The sequence below is a fragment of the Hibiscus syriacus genome, unplaced genomic scaffold (assembly GCF_006381635.1).
Source record: "Hibiscus syriacus cultivar Baekdansim isolate YM2019G1 unplaced genomic scaffold, ASM638163v2 tig00117012_pilon, whole genome shotgun sequence".
Classification (NCBI taxonomy): domain Eukaryota; kingdom Viridiplantae; phylum Streptophyta; class Magnoliopsida; order Malvales; family Malvaceae; genus Hibiscus; species Hibiscus syriacus.
The window spans coordinates 1,777,577-1,797,513 of record NW_024063524.1 but is presented as its reverse complement, the minus strand read 5'-3'; the positions used below and the strand labels follow the sequence as shown (position 1 = coordinate 1,797,513).

The window sequence follows — 19,937 nt, the reverse complement described above, 5'->3', positions numbered from 1 at the left end:
TGGTATCGATACTTTTCATACAGGTATCGATACCCCATGCATCAATTCCTCATAAATTGTCATGTAGTATCGGTACCCACTCAATAGGTACCGATACCCATAGCCCAGATTTTACTTTTTAAGCCCGAAAATTCACTCTTATTTACCCAAACATTTCATACTTTAACCTCATTCATATTCTTAACTCAAATATACATACTTAAATCCACTTATACCCATTTAACACATCTTTACCTTCAAAATTCTATTCTCTACATGAAATTCAAGAATCATACCAAATTTTCAATGTGTTCTAAACTCATTTCTTATACTTTAGACTACTTAATCCTTCTTATAAAAAGTCAAAAATCTCATCAAAACTTTAAAAACCAATCCATATCAACAATTCATCTTAAAACTCATTTTACAAATCCCTTTCTAATTCACTCATCTTATTGTTTTAAGCTTATATAAGCTTTCTTTAAGCTTATATAACACCCAAATACTCCAACCCAACCTATAAATTCAAGAAATTAACCAGTTGAAATCAACTTACCTTTGTAGCTAGAGCAACGGGAGGAAGAAGGAAGAAAGGTTCTGAATAATTATCTCCTTTTTCACATGTAAATCCCTTAATAAAGAGAATAAAAATATCTTTTAAACTAAATTTACCATAATGCCCTTCACTCTTTCCATAATTATTATTTAATCCCATACTAATATATTCATACTTAAGTCCTTGAACTTATAAATTTTCTTAAATGAGTCACTAAATTTCAAAAACTTCCATTTTAGTCACTAACCTGGTTTTTGGGATGTTACAATATTTTACGTTAATGTAAACTTTGATTTATTATTATGGATTTCAAGTTTGTTGTTATGGATGTCAAGTTTATTGGATAATGCTACAGGTTAAATTGGGTAACAAAAGAGTAGAAAACAACATTTGCAAAATTAGTTTTAATTCGCGGCGTTTGTATAAAAAAATGATACTAAATACATAGTCAATACCGGCGTTTTTTAAAAAGGCCACTAAAGTTCTAGATCTTTTGCGGCGTTTATATAGAAAAACGTCACTATATACATAGTCAATAGTGGCGTTTTACATTCACAAACACCACTATATGATATAACATTTAGTGGTATTTTTGGGAACAAACGCCACTATATGCCATAACATTTAGCGGCGTTAGGGAAAAACGCCGCTAGATATCATAACCTTTAGCAACTTTTATAAAAAAAATGTCGCTAAAAACATAACCTTTAGCGGCATTTGTGAACGACAAACGTCGCTACCTTTTGCGATGTTTGTTTCAGATGTTCTTTTTGCGGTGTTTGTTTTTGCACCACAAAGTTTTTTAGCAGCACTTAAAAACACCGCTATATGACTGAAGAAACGTCGCTAAAATCCTGTTTTGCTGTAATGAGTTAATGAGGAGACTAAAACGAATTGACATCTGATGCTTACAAGAAGTAAGTGTGGTGTCTTCAAGCCTAAAGTATATTCGATTTCTTATGATACTATGGAACCAATCAACGTGCATGAAGCTATTCAATCTTCTCATTGGAAGAATTTTGTATATACTAAACTTGAAGCCTTATAGAAAAATGATACATGGTCACTTGTTCCGCTGCCTGAAGGATGAACTGTGGTTGGGTGTAAGTGGTTGTTTAAGTTGAAGAAGAATTCTAATGGTTCTATCAGTATATACAAGGCTCAGCTGGTGGCATAAGGATACTCACAAGTCCCAGGTAATGACTTCAATGAAACGTTTAATCTTGTGGTGAAGTTTGCTACGCTTAATGTGGTTTTGGCCTTAGTTGTAACAAAGGGCTGGTAGTTACGTCAGATCGATGTGAATAATGTGTTTTTACATAGAGATTTGCATGAAGATGTGTTCATGCAGTTGCCACCTGGGTTTGAACAAAGAGCTCCTGACGGTACTCAACTAGTATGTAAACTTAAAAAGGCTTTGTATGGCTCGAGACAGGCTCCTAGGAGTTAGCATGTCAAGCTAAAACAGTGCTTGATTTGAATATGGTTTAAGGAGTCCAAGTCAGATACTTCTTTATTTGTTCGCTGTGTTAGAAGGCATTATGTGTACATGTTGGTGTATATGGATGATATTGTGGTAACATGAGACTCAAATGCGCAAATTGAAGAGGTCGTAAAACTGTTGGGTGATGAGTTTGCTTTAAAAGATCTTGGAGAGCTTAGTTTCTTTCTTGGCATCGAGGGTAAGAGATATGGTGACGCATTAATTCTTAGTCAACTTAAGTTTATCTTGGAGTTGTTAATGAAGACCAAGATGGAAAATGTTGAGTCTGTATCTACACCCATGCTAGCACCGTCGAAGCTTACACAGGATGCAAGGAATATGCTTCCTGATGCTTATGAATATCGAAGTATTGTTGGGGCGCTTCTCTATGTCTGTCATACGTGTCCAGATATTACGTTCATCATTAACAAGGTAGCACAATACATGCATGCACCCAGGCAAGGTCATCTTGTTGTAGTTAAAAGGATTTTACGATACTTGGCTGGCATGCTTTATCATGGTCTAGTTATAGTCCCAACTGTGGCAAGTCTACATGTGTTTGCCTTTGCCGACGCTAATTAGGGTGGAAATATAGAGATTGAAGATCTATCTCAAGTAACTGTGTCTTTGTTGGTGATAATTTGGTTATGTGGAGTTCTAAAAAGTATAAGTCTGTCTCAAGATCTATCATGGAGGCATGATACAGAAGTGTTGCTGATGTTACTCCAAAGACAACTTGTGTGAGTGCTCTTCTCTTGGATATGGGGATTAAGCAGTCAAAAACTCATGTGGTGTGGTGTGACAATAGTAGTGCAGTGGCCATAACTGCAAATTCAGTCTATCATGCTAAGACAAAGCATGTGGAGCTTGATGTTCATTTTATTCGTGAAAAAGTTACAGATCAGCAGGTGTTAGATAACTATGTTCTTGCTAGTCATCAAGTAGCTGATGGGTTGACCAAGCCTTTATCTACAACTCAGTTTGAAGTTTTCGCGCAAAACTCAATGTCCAGTCATTTCTCGAGGGAGAAGGAAAAGTGGGGGAATGTTAAGTAAGCTGATGTGTGCAGGTCGTTATGGTCAGTTGTTAGTTTGTTATAACTGTTACCAGAGTTGTTAGTAGCAGTTAGGCTTGAGTTTGTTAGCAGTAAGGCTTGAGTTGTGAGCTATATAACAGTGTATGTATGCTTTGGAAATCAACCAATAATATTCGCTTCTATTTTTAGAAACTCATGTTTCTCAACACGAAGGCATCATAAGAGACCATACGGGAAAATGGATGTTTGGATTCTACAAGTTCATTGGCGTTTGTTGAGTGAGGGAGGCTGGTTTATGGGGGTATGTCGAAATACTAAAATCTTAGGAGCTTGGGATCACCCCAACTAAAAGTAGAAATAGACAATATGGATGCAGTCCGCCTTGTGATAAGCACTTTAAACCGACAAGGCGCGCCATCAATCACGCTACATATTCACAAACTTGAAAAGAAAGAATGAAATGAAAGATATTAACACATCCAACGTACATGTAACCAGTCAGTTGATAATCTGGCCAAACTCGCTACTCTATCACACCAGGAGATGCACTGCATCCCGACACCTTTTCTGGTATAGCAAATCTGGTTCATGAAGATTAAGTAGTAACACCTAGTCTAGCGTTTTCACAAAAAAATATTTTTAAATTAAAATAAAGATAAAATAATTTTAAATTAAGTTAATAATAAAATATATTTACTAAATTAATATAAAAATATTTCTTAAAGTTAATATATATAAAATATTATAAATTTAAGTTATGTATTTATACATTAAGATACAAAATATTACATCATCTTGTCTATTTTAAACAAGGACCAAATGTGTGATTATATCAAAATATCACAATTAACTATTAACATCAGTTAACTCGTGGTGACAACGTCTTAATTAAATAAATACGAAAGTGACAATATTTTAGTTAAATAAAAATAAAAGTGATCAGCCGCTTGGTTAACACATACTATTTTAATAAATGTATTGTCTTTCATAATTTTTTATGGTCTTAAAAATTATTAATAACTATAAGTAAATAATTTTTAAGAATTGAACTTAAGACTTATAATTAATATATATATATTATCATTTAATTTATATTTATTGATTAAATTTCATTTATATCATGAGTGGAATAAAATCGAAAGTATTTTAAGCAAATATATTATTAAAGGGTAACAAAAATTAACAAATTTTTGTAAAAAAAAATATGTGTATTATTTTATATATGATAATTAAATTAAAATTTACTACAAAAAAGGAACATTTAAAGTATGGTGTAATGGGTTCAGAACGCAGGGAAGCAAGGAGTGTATAGTTGTTAGACATAAGAATGGAGGAGACAAATGGGGGATACAGTGTCCCCCATCTGTCATAAATCTGACAACAACTTATATTTCATACGACGGCTTATTAAGAGGTTTTCTTTTTCCCTTGTTATTTACGAACAAACACTCTTTTGATAAATGTTGGTCAATTGTGTTCTTCTTCTACCTTTTCCTTTCCCCATCACTCATTGATTCGATTCACTTGAATTTTAATTGTTACTTTTAAAAGAAACATCACTTCAACTACAAGTCTACAACATCACTTGACCAAGTTTCAACAAACATATACAAATAAAAACAAAACATAAAGGGGGAGGAAATCCCAATCTCCCAAGAGACATTCCAGTTGTATTCTCGTTGCTTTTGAGGAATGTTAACATTATGCGCTACTGTTCCAAAGACATCGGTAATTTAAATGTTTGATTATCTGTTCCAAAGACTTGGGTTTTTATTCTAATCTTATTTTATATTTGCAATACTGATTATATATTTAGCAAATTTGCATGAATGGCAATTGGCAAGCAGAGGTAAAGTCTATATGTACACTGTGACATAGCTACACTTGTCTAAGAAACCATTTTAAGAATTTCTTAATGAGCAACTTTTTTAAACATTGTCTAAGAAAATATCATCTATTTTAGATATTATTAACACAGTACAATATCCATTTAATCATTACAAAAATCTAATAAAAATATTCTACTTCATTTTCTACTACTAACTCATGGTTTGATTTTCATTGGAAATGTCGGAAAGCTAAAACCAGAGTGGAGCCCACGAAACCCAAAGAGCCACATAACATCATGATTAAATGAGCATGTAAACAGAAATGCGTATCCAAAGCCTTATATCATTAAACTGTGGGTTTGGGAAGAGAGATTAGATATGATTAAGCAAATCCCAGAGTTCCCCATAAAAGTACATTATAAACAGATCCTCTCTTCAATCACTCCTCCAGTTTATTTGAGCCTATATAATTTTATTTGGGTCACTTCTTCTTTCCCGCGCGTGTATTTCACGGTCGGATTGAAAACATCAGCCCCCGCCTAATCGTGGATCGCGTGGCGTTAAAAAATGAATAGAAATGGCGACAACCCAGAAAAAGCAAAAAAATAAAAAGAAATGAAACTGTCTTGGGGCTAATCGAAGTTCTTTTGGTTTTCCTCGGCTTGCAAAGTGGCGATATGAGAGAGTGAGTATCTTTTGGAAAGCGGGGGTCGTCCAGTTTGTCGTAAGACCCTCGCCAATCTCTAGACGATCTGATTCTTTTCTCTCCCGCTGTGTGTTTTTCTAATCTTTTGATCATATTCTCTTCAGAATAATTTTTGTTTTTTTTGGTTTTATTGTTCGGGATTCAGCATGATTATGTGGGGTCATTTTTCATTTTATATTTTTTATTTGCACCTTTCTCTTTTTGAGTACCAATCTGCCATCTTTGACTCAAAGGACTTCCTTCTCTCTCTCGGTAAACTAAGCCAAGATGTTGGTCGCTTTGATGATTGCATTGTATCTGTATGCATACCTTTTATTATATTTTATTAAACATTTAAATACGAATATACGTAAGATTTGACTGCCTGAAAGAACTAACGGAGTGGGCAGGTTAGAGTTAGCAGTGATGATTGCTCCGTAGAATAAAACTTGTTTTCTTTTGCCTTCATTTTATCCCAAAGGCAAAACCAATGCGTGACAAACACCCCCCTTGCCCCTCAAAATTATTCATAAACCAACAAAAGTCAAGGTTTATTTTTGGGAATTACAAAACATGTCTCTGTACGTTAAATCAAACCATCAAGGTTGTTTGTTCATCGTCAATTTGTCATATTTACCTTATTTTGTAAACGTATTACAATCCCAACTTGGAAAAGAACAATTTGATGGATCACATTGTCGTGTTTTTACATGTTGGCAGCTGGGGACCATTTGCTGAGAAACCTGACCACCAAATGAATATACCTTTCGGGAAGCGGAAGAATTTTATTTAAACAACTGACATTACGAATATTTAATGCTAATCCACAAAATTAGTGATTGGGGGCGCGTGAGAGAGACGCGGGGAGAAGAAGAGGGGGGAGTATTCCATTTAGCTTGGGGAGGGTGGCAGTGACAGAGCAGAGGGGCAGAGATACGGTTACGGACAGAGGTTTTTGATGTATTGGGTATGAGAGTAACAGGGGGCCTCGTGATCGGAGAAGGCAGATCCATGGAAGACTGTTCCCTCTAGTCACATGGGCTCTTTTGACTACCCACTGTTCACCCTCCCTTTTTTTTAATTTCTTATTACCATATCTAATATGTTATATCTACGTCAATCCAATTGCCCACAATCATTTTCTTTGTTCATTTCTTCTTTATAATCAAATTTTGAATTTATTTTATTAATTTTATAAGATAATATATGTTTAAAAATAAATAATTATTTTACATTTGGAGTTCATTTTCTTCGTACCGACTGAAGCTGACCGGCTGACTTTTCATTTTCTTTATCTTCTCGAGTAGAAGTATTTATTTTTGAACCAAATATAGCACTACTTGTAGTTAACATATGTACATGTAGGTATGTTTTTATAGGTTTTTTAATATTATTTTTTTATCTAGCTGTAACATGTAACCTGGGTCCCCCACTGTCTATTATCTTTATTTTCTCGATTGCTATATACGCATGTGCATCTCTCCATTTGCAATTCACGACAACGTGGACTGCAGGTGCTGACTGCTATTTTCTCTATTTTATTAGCTTACGAAGCTACCAGACAACATCTCTTCTCAGTCTCCCCCCCCCCTTCTCTGTCTCTTATAAGTTATTCTTTCAAACACACTATTTATTATTGCACTTGTGTCTCAGTTACTACTATTTGGCTCCTACTCCCCTGTCATTGCTCTTTAACTATAAACTCACCATCCCCATTTTCGTTCTCATTTCAATTTCATTTTTCTTTTTCTCTTCATCGTCTTCAAATCCTTTGTTTCTCCAAATTCCCATTTGATTCGTTATTGATTTAGTGCTGAAATTGAGGTGGGATATTAGATTAAATCATTGAGAAGAAAGAGCTTGGAGAGAAAAATGATGCACAGGTGCTGTAGCTCTCAAGGAAACATCATGGGACCGTGTTCGTGTGCCTTGTTTCATAGCCAAAACAACTCCTCGATGCTTTTTTCCATGCCTAACCACAAGTCTTATGACGAAACGGATGTGTACAACTCTTTCACGTCCTATTCGTCTTCTTCGGTTGATTGCACTCTCTCCTTGGGAACCCCTTCCACTCGTCTCTGTGAAGATGATGATAGGCGTTCCGGTAATTCTTGCATGTCCAACTGCTGGGACTTGTTGCAAAACAAGAACGCACATGGTTATTCGCAGCAAACCACGAAAGCTAGCCGTGGAAGCAATGGGGACGGCGGTAGCAGCTCCGGCAATGATTCTCTCCTTGCTCGTCGTTGTGCTAACTGCGACACAACTTCTACACCGCTTTGGAGGAATGGTCCCAGAGGTCCAAAGGTATTTCAGTTTGCAAATTTTAACGGCTCTTTTGATTATAGTGACTCTAGATTTTTATTTATTTTTGTTGTTGTTTGATATTGTAGTCACTTTGCAATGCCTGTGGAATTCGATTCAAAAAGGAAGAAAGGAGAGCATCAGCAGCAAATGCAAACGCTTCAATCGCGGAACAGCAATATCACGGCTACAACAACAACAATTCATGGTCTTCAATGCAATATTTCTCATCGCCCGTCAATGAAATCAAGTTCATCGAAGATGGCGATCCCTATCTTTCTTGGAGACTCAATGTCACCGATATGCCAACAAACCTCGTTCATGACTTCACAAGATGAAAAAAAAAAAGAAATCCCCCACGCCATTGACGGTCAAGATCATGCAGCAATGGCTGAAACTTATTGCGATGATGATGTTGATGGAGATTTTGTTTTACGACGTCGTTGATAGTGATATGGTCTTCGTTTCGTCTAGTCAAAATTCCCTCTTTTTTCTCTTTTGTTTAGTTTGTTTGCCTCGTTTTTCTTCCATAGATGGAGTAAGAACGGGACAATTCTATGTTCTTAGGTACTTTTTTTGAAGTTTTCTTTAACTTTAATTTCTTCCACTTTCAGTTTTATATAAAAACCTTTCTGTTTGAAGAGACTTTCACTTTCCTATACAATGATCATCAGCAGTTCAGCACCGTTAGATTCGATTACTGGTTTCCCTGATGTAATGTAATAGATATACGACGTGTAGTTAAGCTTACATATGCAAACAAAACAAAAAAATAACTTTTTTTCATGTTATATGAACTGAAGTTTACTGTACCTGAGAGGCTGGACTTTGAAGCTGCTGCTTCTTCCTGTTGGTTCTTTCCGGTTTCTCTAAATTTCACAACTGAAAGAGAAAGTTAAGTGAGCAAAAGGAAAACCCATTGTGAATAGAATTATTACGTTTGATTCTTGTCTGGGTGATGAATCTGATCAACCAATTGCCTTTGTGTTTGTTCCAAGTCGGAGAGGACACTGATCGGTTCAGACGCTTTGCCGGTTGGGCCTTTTCCTAAACCAAAGCTTGTACTGATACGGTCATTCTCTTGAAATCTTGACCGTTAATTTGGCCCCTACTGCACCACCGCTCCTCCTTGGGACACTCCAAAATGCGAACCCTTTAATTGATTTTATTTTTTTAACTTTGGATTTGTTAAGGTTGATGATGGTGCCAAATTAATTAATGTGTTTTAATAATACTATGTTTCAGTGGCTCATTTTTAACTCCCTCTGACATTCCCAAATCCATGTACATTGATTCCTTTTGTCTATCAGAGTTCAAAATGATATTCAACTTCTCTTGGATTTTGGATTTTCTGAAAATATTTTTTATCAACTGACTAAATTATTGATTGTTTTAATCTAAATTTTAAAATTTTGGGATTTTTTTTCTTATATTAATGTATAGTGACAAAAATTTTTTTGATAAAGTTGAACTCTATCCATCCATCCATGGTGTTAAAGACTTAAAGTGTTACCATATGATCTATTATGATATACTTTTAAAAAAATAGATAAAAGTACATGTGGTAATATTTCATCCCTAGAAGAAAATAATTAATAATCTTAAATATATATATATATATTTGTATAGAAATAAAATTCATTTATGTTATAAAAAATTTATTAATTTTATAAGATAATACAACAATTAAATGAATCTAAATAAATGATTAAAATTAAAAAGATTATCTATTTTCTCGTAAAATAAAAGAGAAAATGGCAGTATCTTAATTATGCATACATATTTATGTAATGATTATATTTTTGTATTAAACTAATGAACTTCATCGTGTATATGAATTATCAAAGGAATGTTGGCTAAGCATAGAAGCCGCATTTCAAGCCGAATACGGAATGCCAAGCGGTTTGTTCATCCTTAGAAACAGCCCCACATTTTAAATTTTGTGGACAATCAGTTCCATGTTTATTTTATTTATTAAATTAATACGAAAGTTCGAATGATAATACATTACATTATTTGATAGGGATGGTTTCTAAAATTTGAAAATAAAAGTGTTAAATATTTGATACAATTATTGCTATTATAATTTTATTTAATTTTACAAAAATAATATTTATTTAAATCGTTAATTTTTACAAAAATGATAATTAGATCGTTAATTTACTGTGCTAATATGATAAGTTACGTGATAGTTAATGTATATTTCATTATTGAGCTAAAACAAATCCAAATATATTCTAGCTTGCGTCTAAACAATCGTTTTTCAACAAAGTTCAACCATTCTAAAACAACATATACCAATATCATCATACATTTGAAAGTCAAAATATTGATGTACCATGTAAAATCCAGGCTTAAAACTTAGCCTAAAATTCAATTTCCGATTACCAATACCACTGAAAAACACATTACTAACCTTTCCATTCTTCCAACATGTCTCACTAACACAAAAATACCGTTTTAAACTAGTTCAAACAATGAAACACGGAAGAATACAAATTTTGACTTATTCAAAAAAAGTTCTAACTCAATGTATACACGTTTAAAATAAACATCATATACAAAAGCATTTCAAAAAAAATAAAATAAAGGATTACATATAAAATAAGTGCTCCCTTTTCATGAATATATATCTAAACTACTTTTTGAATGATCTGTGTCTAACATTACAAATGTTATTGACGCCAGACAGAATAGTGATTATCCTGTAGGCTAGCTCCGACAGACGATTCACAAGAGAAAATTCGCCCCAAAAACCAGAGAAAAAGTCTCTAGGGTTTAATAAAATATTATAAAATCAAAAACTATCCAAAAAACAGTCCACAAGCCGGACTGTTATAGCAAAAAAATAAGCAATCTCCCGAAAATCACTCTAAATTGAAATTCGAAATAAAATAAGCAATCTCCCAAAAATCCGGTCTAAATCGGATTTAAATTGACTTCCTAATTAACAATCGAAATATTACCATAAATAGTAAAAAATAACTAAATCTAGTGATTCGGAGGGGAAAACGGCAGAATTTGAGGTTGAAAAAAAGGCTACATGGAGCATAACTCAATGTGGAGAGCGTGCGCGTCGAAAAGAGCTTTCCGGATTGGGGTCTTATGCGCGATTCTGACACCTGTAGCCAAAGTTATGACCTAAAGACTGAAACATACTCAAAACGACCCCAATGAGGAACATGTCACAATCAATTCCCGCCTTTGCGCTGATCTGCCAACTCATGGTATCTCAGCGCCATCAACGTGCAATCTGACAGCTCAGCATCATCTATCTCGGATCCCCCTGCATCAGTTATCAATTTAGGTACCCGAGTTGTCAACAACGTTAATTTCCTCTGTTAAGTGGCATGTGTCACAGTTTGGTAATTATGAAATTTTTTTAATATAAAATATATAATTATATTTATAAAAAAATCCTAATTTCTCTTAAATAACAAAAAACAAAATCCTAAATCCTAACCCTAACCCGTCATTGTCGCCCTTTCCAGCCATGACCGTCGCCACCAATGTAGTCCACGTCATCCTCCTAGTCATATGTCATTGTAGTTGATGACGATTGGTTGCTGAAATCGCATGGGATCGAGATTTTCATCCTAGGGTTCACATGATATAAAACACTGATTCGTTTTTTAATATAATTTTAATTTTTGAATTTTAAATAAAAAATTTAAAACTACCATTTTATGATATGTGTCACTTAACAGAGGAAATTAACACATAAAGTGGCAACATTCGTAACTTCAGGACTGTGATGATTCAAAAAATAGTTTAGACACCCATTCATGAAAAGCGCTATAGTTTGGACTCTTATTTTTATAATTAAGCCAAAAATAAATAACGTAAAAAATCCTAACCGATTTTCTCTCAAAAATATTAAATTCATTTATCTCTTTTTCATTCTTGGTTGATAGACGAGTGTGTTGGTTGATGTCACCGGTATTTTTAATTTTTCTTTAATTTCTTATATAACATCTTTAATTTTCATTTTTTTAGTTTTCAATAACACAGTCTTTATGACTCAATTTTTTCCTGGCTTTATAGTAAGCTTATATATGCCTTTATGATACATTTTCGGTTGTTTAGGTGTTATTTTAGTTTATTATTTTCTCAATGTTGGATTTGACATCATCGCAACTGATCAATATGACATTTTTATTATCATGCTAATCTTTCCTACTTTGGACCGTCGATTTGGATTTGGATACGTGGTTTTCGTTCGTGAATATTTTTTTCACTTTGCTTAATTTTGATTTCGATTTGTCGGTGGTCTTTCAGTAGCTTTATCCCTTTTGTGATTCGTTTGTCAATGCAGTCAGATTTATTTGTATCTATCTTTTGTTTGAGTTTTTTGGTTAAATATTAACCATTCATTGTATATTTTTTTTGGATAATTGTTAAAATTTCACTACCCAAAAGAAGCAAAATCTACTACATCAAAACCAAGCCCTTATATGCCAAACCAAAAAAAAAATACTCACACCTATACAACGCAAAATAAAGAATAAATTGAAAATAAAAAATTACCCATCAACCCCCAATTCCTGTACAATCTATCATTCAATCCCCTTCTTTATACAAGTGCTAATCAACTTCATTCTAACTTTTCCCTTTATCACTTCCACTAAAGCATCAACACTCCTACCAATTCCTACCAAAACTCTCACTTTCCTTTATCTTTAAATATGGTAAACAGAAGCACTCTAAGCCATTTTCAGCAAACCAAAGATCAAAGCCTTACCTTTCAACCTCCCAATCGCCCACAAAGCCTCCAGCCTCTAAGGTGGCGTTTGGTTGGATGGAATCCCTTAGAATTGGGGGGAATTGGAATCCAATTCCACCACTTTCCCATGTTTGGTTCAAGTTTTCCAAGGGAATTGAAATCTCTCATGGCTTCAACTTTCCATCAAATGAGGGAAAGTGAATTCCATCCAAGAATGGATGGAATTCAATTCCCTTGTTGGAGGGAATTGAAATTTGATCATACTACCCTCATCAATCTTTTGGTAACTTATTCATATATTAAATAATTTTTTTTATTATTTCAGGTCGGGTTTCTAATTCATATATTCGGGTCGGGTGAAACTTTATTTTGGTCGGGTCGAGTCAGTTTTTTTAAGTGTGATATTCGGGTCGAGTTCGTGTTTAAGGTGAAAAAAACTCGACCAGAAAATATATATAATTTTACCTTATATATTTAGGAATAATTATAATAATACCATTCTATATATATATATTTTTCAATTAAGTCACTGTTTTTATTGAATAAAAATATTTTTTTATTATTTCGGGTCAGGTCGGGTCTGATTTCTAATTCATATATTCGGGTCGGGTCGGATCATGTGAAACTTTATTTTTTTTTCAAGTCGGGTTTAGGGTGAAAAAAACTGGACCGACCCGAATAAAAATATATAATTTTACCTTATATATTTAAGAATAATTACAATAATACCCCTCTATATATAATATTTTTCAATTAAGTCAATATTTTTATTGAATAAAAATAATTTTTTTATTATTTTGTGTCTTGTCGGGTCGGGTTTCTAATTCATATTTTGAATAAAAATAATTTTTGGTATATTTTTTTATAACTAATTAATATACTCCGATTGGAATGTATCGAAATATTGCTCTATCTTTTGATAACTTATTAACATATTTTGATTGCGATGATTTTAACTTATGATGTTTATTAGTATGATTTTTATAATTTATTGAAATGAATAATCAATCAATAAAATGAAAATTTAATATTTTTTTAATTTTTTATAATATATTACTACATGTAAGTTGTAAAACAAACTAAAATAAAGCAAAAAAAAACAAGAAGGGTAATTCTATAATTTTACATTACTGAAATCAAATTCATCTGACATGTCTGCGAACCAAACAAAATATGGAATTGGATTTCAATTCCATTTCCTGCCAACCAAACAGAATATGGAATTGAATTCCAATTCCTAACAGATTCCAATTCATTCACAGATTCCAATTCCCTCATAAACATTCCAGCGAATCAAACGCCACCTAAGTACCAACCTGCCTCGACAATGGACACAAGGCAAGGACACCACCTCATACCTTCTTCAAGTAACCACACCCGAAAAATAAATGATCTCTCAACTCCAACTCTGAGTAAAAACAACAGCTTCCATTCACCTCCATTCCCTATTCAATAGCCTATCTTTTATTGGTAACCTGTCCAACAACACAAACCACACAATGATACCATTCCAAGGAATTAGATAAGGAAACCAAATAAAACTCACCCATGGCACCTTCGCACACTGGTGTCAAACCCCCTACCAAATATCTTTAACCTTAAACATCCCCAGTTGCCCCCATATCCTCGTATCCTAATTCACAAATTGTATGGCCATACTACGAATTCCAGTAACTTCTTCCAATACCAACTACACACGTTAGAAATATGAAGCTCCATAAACATTCTCCCTTTCAGCACGTAAGCCTCAACCCACTGTAGGCAAAGAGAGCTCGCTCCACCCATCAAAGCCATATATATGTTGAACAATACTAGCAGTATTCCAAGTGTCCAACTCTCTTAGACTAAGGCCACCCTCATCCCTAGGCTTACAAACAATTCCTAACTAACCTTGGCCTCCCGAGCCTGCTTGTCACTTCTCTTCCAAAAGAAACGTGAACAGAGTTGAGCTAATATCCTAACATCAGCCTTAGACAAAAAGAAATGCCTACACTAATAGGCTTAAATATTATAAAGCACACTCCTAATTAATTGCAACCTTCCCACATAGAACATAAATCGAGCAGACTAACCACTTACCTTATAAGTAACATTCTTAATTAAAGGACCACAATCTTTCTCAGTGAGCTTACAAGTAACCAGAGGTACTCCAAGATAACAAACAGTGAGATGCCCAATTCGAAAAACTAGTGGCCTCCTGAACTTCAAGCAACTCCTCATCACCCATCCCTGAAACAAACACTTCAATCTTTAGAGGATTCAACTACAAACCAGAAATTTTATAGAATTCTTACGAAACACACATAATCTCAACCATAGACTAAACATTTTCCTTAGAAAAAAATTAACAAATCATCAACGAAACATAGATGCATTAATCCAATTTGTTTATGCTTAGGATGAAACTGAAAAACACCCTCCTTAGCAGCAACATCCAACATTCGAGAAAAAATGTTCATAATAAGAACAAAAATATAAAGGGACAGTGATCCCCTTACCTAACCCCATAGAACCCAAAAAAACCCCTCCAAACCACATTTAAGAGTTATTAAAAAACATAAGCTTTAAGTATACAAAAAGGAGACTCCCTATGCAAGAAGTCAAACGCTTTTTACAAATCCATTTTAATTGCACAACGAGCAGATAAAGCCTTCTAACCATATCCCTTAACAAGCTCCTGAGCAAGGAGAACATTGAAAGAAATATTCATGTCTTAAACAAAAGTAATTTGATTTACAAAAGCAAGATCAGATAACCATTTAGCCATTCTAGCCACAATGACTTTAGTAAGACACTTATAGAACACCTAACAGCATGAAATAGGTCAAAAATCTTTAACACTGTTAGGATTCACCACCTGTGGAACAAAAGTAAAGGAAGTAGAGTTAACCCCCTCAACGGCTCTAATGAACCAAAATAATAAAAGGTCGCCTCAAATACCTCTTCACCAACAATATCCTAAGCCTTCTAGAAAAATCGACCCTTATACCCATCAGGAACAGGCGCCCGATCCCCACTCATTGAGAACATGGCAGCCTTCACTTCCTATCTAGTAACCAGCCTGCCTAACTCCTCGCAAGCATCAGCAGTAAGTACATCCCCAAACATATCACGTAAAAGACCAGCTGAAGGGATCCCAACAAGGCTATCATTCAAACCCAAAATACTACTAAAATATGAAAAGAACTCATCAGCCCTTACGACCTTCAAGTCTATCACCATTTTAATTGAACTAAACTTTAATCGAATCGCGACTGATTTTACCTTAAGGATAAGGTGAAAAACCCTCGGATTCTGATCAACATCCTTAAACCATTGAACCCCAGACTTTTACTTTAGGAACCCCTCCTCAGCATCCAACAAAGCTTTATACTCTCTACACAAACCACACTCATTACTCAAAATTTTAGAAACAACTTGACAATCCAAATTAAGCAACTGCCTCGATTCCAACTCTACATTCTTTTCCAAAACTCGCATATACAAATCACCAAAACAATCTTTTGAGTTTAAAGAACATCCTAGACAGAGGGTTCCCATGAGCCTCTTTAACCTAAGAGTCATTCACCAATAAAAAAATGGATGATTTATCCAAAAATTTAAAAAAATAAAAAAGGTTTAGGACCAAACCTTTCCATTTTTCTAAACTACACAACCATAAGATAATAGTAAAAAATCCTAGGCACAAAAAAATCAATAAATGAGGCAAAACCATATGTCAACCATAATTCACCATAACTCTATCAAGTTTCCTACTCAACGGACGATCTAGTTGATGATAAGACCACGTGAAAGAAGGGCCAACACAAGAATGATCTGACACCTCAAGACCTCTCACACAATCTCAAATGTCCCTAATATCTCTGGACAAATCATTCCCACCACAAAAATCCAAACTCTCCCAAGGCTTTAAAATAACATTAAAATCCCCAGCAAGTAGCCAATGAGCATTGTCAATCAATCCTTGAACATCCAATAAATGGCTCTAAAAAGACTGTTGAGTCAATTGATCAAGTAAAGTGGCCAAGAGGGGGTGAATTGGCTATAAAAATTTGTTGGAAGCTTAAGCAAGAAATAAAAAAATTGACACAAGGGATTTAGAGTGGTTTAACTTTCTTAATGAATTCTAAATCCACTACCTTACCTTCCTAACTAAGAATTTTAACAAATTCACTAATTTGTTCTAACCTTTTAGGGCATTGTGTAACCCTACACAACATTACGACTTATACCCCAAAGTTCTGAATGTTCAACCCTTCCTAAGAAGTAATTACAAATGAGCAAACTTTGAAAATCTTCACAAAGATTATTTGCAAAATGAAGCTCCTACACGCACCCAAGAACACTAGAATAAAATTGACAATGAATGAAATAGGGTTCAATGAAAAAAAGATACAATGAAATATAAATTTGGCTCTAATTGCTATTTGATTGTCAGAATGGCTTTCTTGTTTCTTCTTGGTTGTTTCAAGACCCCTTTTATGCGCTCTCATTGATTTCTAGCCGTTTGAGGTGGATGGAGGGAGTCTGGAGTCGTTTGAAGCGTTAAATTTGTGTATTAAAGTCTACATGCAAATAAAGTTTAGAAGCTATGGGTAAAGTTTCAAAATTCTTCGAAAAATGATTTAAAAAAATATGATCGTTGAAACTCATAGTATCAAAACTTCAAGTAAAGTTTCGAAACTTTTATGAAAGTTACAAAACTCTTGTGAAGTTTTGAAACTCAAAAGTCTTATGTTTTAGAAAGTTTCAAAACTTCTTTGAAAGTTTCGAAACTTCTGGTCAAAACACATTTAAAAAAGATGATTTTTGACATTTTGAGAAAGATATAACCTTGAAAATTATTTTAAAGTGTTTGAATGATATTTATGACATAATTTGAACTTAAAAGACTCATTTTAAAGATTTGATAAATTTTAGGGACATAAAGTTAATTTTACAAAAATTAACATATATAAATATACATTATGTTATATCAAAATCATTTAAGTTTATCAAAGATGCCTATTGACCTCATCATTTAAGCCATAAATCGCAGAAAAATAACAAAGGCTATCATTATACTAAACTTGCAAGTAATAATTTGCTCAGTGATAGCTACAACATCCCAACCATTCTCAGCACGCCAAAGAATTCAGATTCTACCAGTGGCAACCTCAACATAATTATCACAACACTCCCACTCTTGAAACCATTTCCCTAAAACTTGGTCCCTATTAAAAATCTTCTTCCTAGTTTCCACAAGGCAAATAACATCCACATGTAAACTAGAGATTCTACTAGAAATACACTTCTATTTGGAAGGGCAATTAAACCATCTCGCATTTCAAATAAGGATCTACATGAGAAAGAAACATCAGGGCAACCCCTTATTACCTCTCCTCCTATCCAACGTGTGCTTCTTCCCCTACTTGAGATCTTTAACCAACCCAACAACACTACAACAACAACCCACTACTTATTAGGAGAACCCAAACCACTCACAAAGGTAACAGCAGCCCCCAACAGAGCCATTAACAGGACCCTTTACAACTGTTGAAGAATTGCCTTCAACAGGCCTCACCTCCACACTCAAAGGATTGCCCTTCTCCATGGGACTAGATGCAGCAACCCCTGAAATTCAAGACCCGAGGGGAAACCAATCTCACCCTCCTCCAATTCAACAACCCCACACAGGACTGCAAACCAATATAACGAGCTCCTTAAACCAGAATACTTACCAGACTTACCAACTGCACCTGACTTACTAGAACTACTAACCCTTCTACCAACCACCACCTTCTTACTCGTACCATAATCCTTTAGAATTCCAACTGAGCTTAACTTGTCACTAGAGATAAGAACTGGGCCTTCGACCATAGCTGGCACCTCAACATCCTCTGCAACAGCTGTCACCTCCACTACACCCATAATATCAGCCTTGGGAACCTCTTATTTATCCCCATCATTCACTGGACACCTCTATTCGGAATGCCCAAAAACGTAACAACTACGACACTTTTGAGGCAACCAAGGCACATTAACAATTATAGTCATAATAGAGCAATCTTGCAACACCACAAAAATAGAGCTAGGAATTTTTTACGCAACATCAACTTCTACACAAAACTTGGCGTCAGCAAGCCTAGACCTACCAGTAGTAATTCGATCCATATAAAGGGGTAAACCCAAAGCACTCGTAATATAACTAATACATATATGAGTATACAATTCCAATGGCATGCCATATAGCTAAACCCAGACAGGAAACTTTTTCAAGCTAAACTCCAAGGAAGACATATTTGGTTCCCACTTACAAACCACCAAAGGGGTATTCTGAATATGGCAAAGACCATGTTCAATCACCCAATCCCTAGCTTCCTTAGAGCTAATCTAAACAATAAAGACTCTCCCACCTTCATGCTTAACCATCACAACCCTAATTTCCCCCAATGAATATTAATCAACTTCTGCATGGCCCTAAAATTAGGATCCCTATCAATAAACTAAATGATAAGAGAGTTCTGCAATACCTGAGTAAGAGAAGACCTCCTCTGGACGGGACACCATCATAGAACCATTATTATAAACTAGAAGGAAGAAATCCAACTTTTGTTCCTCCATCGAACTGAAGTGAACCCTCCAATTGAGCTTCGATTGACCAGTCGAAGGACCTAATCCATCACCAGACATACTGTCAATCCTCATCCACACCCCAAAGACTCCCCTAACAAACCCCATAAATCAAACAATCCATTCTCGAGTCAGAAATGAAACCCCAAAAGAAAGGGGAAAACCCTAAATGCCTTCAAGAAAATAGAGGGAAAAAATGGTTATTCTTTTTTTGCTTCCAAGTTAATCTATTATGTACTTACGAAACTTTATCCATTGTATGGTTATTGTATGATCTTAAATGTCTAATTTTTATACTAATGATTATATGAAATGTCCTAGTTACATGGTTAATTTATGTTTATAATCATAAATATTTATCGTAATTTTGGATATTTCGTTTTTCTAATTAAAGTATCGACTTCTATAAAATAAATAAATATACTTCAAATACCAAACTTGTGTCTTGATTTTCTATTTTGAGTCCAAACTAAAAGTACCAAATGGTTCATTATTACTATTCAATCACGTTAACAACAACAAACCAACCTGAATACAAAAAAAAAAAAAACCACAATTCCAATGCTAAAATTATATAAACCCGAACGTATTCCAATTCTATAACCCTAATTTTCACTCGAAACCTACAACATCAAAACAAAAAAATGAACTATGAATATCAGTAGTGGTCTTAATGATGTATGAGTATGCATTCGAACAATATGACATATGATGCATGATCAATTGAAAT

At 34.3% G+C, this 19,937-nt stretch overlaps 2 protein-coding genes across 2 annotated transcripts; one reads left to right on the top strand and one right to left on the bottom strand.

Moving 5' to 3' along the window:
- The first annotated feature begins 7,440 nt into the window (after positions 1-7,440).
- On the top strand, positions 7,441-8,518 carry LOC120195440 (GATA transcription factor 18-like). Its single transcript, XM_039197472.1, has 2 exons — positions 7,441-7,875; positions 7,962-8,518. Exons 1-2 carry the CDS (start codon positions 7,441-7,443, stop codon positions 8,208-8,210), a joined length of 684 nt encoding a protein of 227 aa, XP_039053403.1. The 3' UTR covers positions 8,211-8,518.
- A 5,326-nt stretch (positions 8,519-13,844) lies between these two features.
- On the bottom strand, positions 13,845-19,386 carry LOC120195430. The gene is made up of 2 exons (XM_039197459.1): positions 19,108-19,386; positions 13,845-14,824 (listed from the first exon to the last, which is right to left on the bottom strand). The coding sequence occupies exons 1-2, from the start codon at positions 19,313-19,315 to the stop codon at positions 14,724-14,726; spliced, it is 309 nt and encodes a 102-aa protein (XP_039053390.1). The 5' UTR covers positions 19,316-19,386; the 3' UTR covers positions 13,845-14,723.
- Positions 19,387-19,937: the final 551 nt, after the last annotated feature.